At 47.4% G+C, this 1191-nt stretch overlaps 1 protein-coding gene across 1 annotated transcript in view; it reads right to left on the bottom strand.

Annotated features, from left to right (window-relative positions):
* Positions 1–814: 814 nt before the first annotated feature.
* Positions 815–1191, bottom strand: part of LOC102858311 (CAD protein-like) — a gene marked incomplete at its 5' end in the record, with an annotated part of 2449 nt that continues 2072 nt past the window's right edge. The window contains one exon of the mRNA XM_006884175.1: positions 815–1189. Coding sequence (XP_006884237.1) covers positions 815–1189 — 375 coding nt within the window. The remainder of the gene's footprint in view (positions 1190–1191) is intronic.

Here is a 1191-nt window from a genome sequence, read left to right as displayed (position 1 = left end):
CCACTCTGCAAGAAAGTTTGGTGCTTCCTCAAAAAGCTGAACATAGAAATTCTATTTGACCCAGCTATTTCATTGTTTACAACATACCCCAAGAAAATGAGAACTGAGGCTCACACAAAACTTGTACACCAATGTTCATAGCAGCACTATTCACCATCACAAGAACATGGAAACAGCCCAAATGTCCAAGCATAAACAAATGAGTTGAGAAGTTGTGGTACATTCACACAATGGAATACTACACAACATGCAGGAGCAATGATTTTGTAAATTGCTACCTAACTTGGGAGGGACTGGAGAGCATTATGCTAAGTGAACTAGCTCAGTCCCACAAGGACAAATAGTGTATAAAACCATTATTGTAAAATGAATATGAGGATCCAAGGCAGGGAGGTGAAGGTGGAAATAGAGGGAAATAGAGAATGGAGGGACAGGGTGTTAATCATATGGTTGCACAATTCAGTGTCTGAATGTAGTCTATGTGTGTGCATGCGTACTGAGCTATGCAGTTTCCAAAGTATCGTCTAAATGTGCTGCCCCCATGGGGGGCACCAGGATTCCTTGCCCAGCAGCTGGGCTTGAAGAGAAACGGTTGGTTGAAGAAGCTAGGCCCTTGCACTGCAATCCCAGAGGCGCACGGTTCAAATCCACCAGATGCTCTGCCGGGAAAGGAGGGACAATCTCCTCCTGTACCAGTCAGATCTGATTTGATAGATGATTTGACGGCATGCGCGCGTGCGCGCGCGCGCACACACACACACACACACACACACACACACACACACATTTTTTTTTTTTAAAAAGAAGCTAGGCCCTAGAAATGGCCCAGCACTGTGGCTAACAGAGCCATGTATATGTACATGCCATTCTCAGCCTGGCGGAAATAGGCCGCTCGAGGGTCCAAGTCCACTTCCACACTTATCTCATTGACACGGGGCATTGGGTGCATCACTACCATCTTCTTCTTGGCCCAGGTCATGATGTGAGGAGTGAGGATGAACTGGCCAAAGCAAGCTTCGTACTCCTGGGTTGAGCCAAAGCGTTCCTTCTGGATTTGAGTCATGTAGAGCACATCGGTGTCAGGCAAAGCCTCCTCAATGCTCTCAAATTCCTCCTGCTTGGTGCCCCGGGAAGCCACAAAAGCCCGGACATTGGGTGGCATGATGTGCAGACTAGGAGGTGCCACATAAC

The sequence above is a fragment of the Elephantulus edwardii genome, unplaced genomic scaffold (assembly GCF_000299155.1).
Source record: "Elephantulus edwardii isolate Elephantulus edwardi_28Jun2011 unplaced genomic scaffold, EleEdw1.0 scaffold00031, whole genome shotgun sequence".
Classification (NCBI taxonomy): domain Eukaryota; kingdom Metazoa; phylum Chordata; class Mammalia; order Macroscelidea; family Macroscelididae; genus Elephantulus; species Elephantulus edwardii.
Note: the sequence above shows the minus strand (reverse complement) of the source record. Positions and strands in the feature narration are given on the sequence as shown.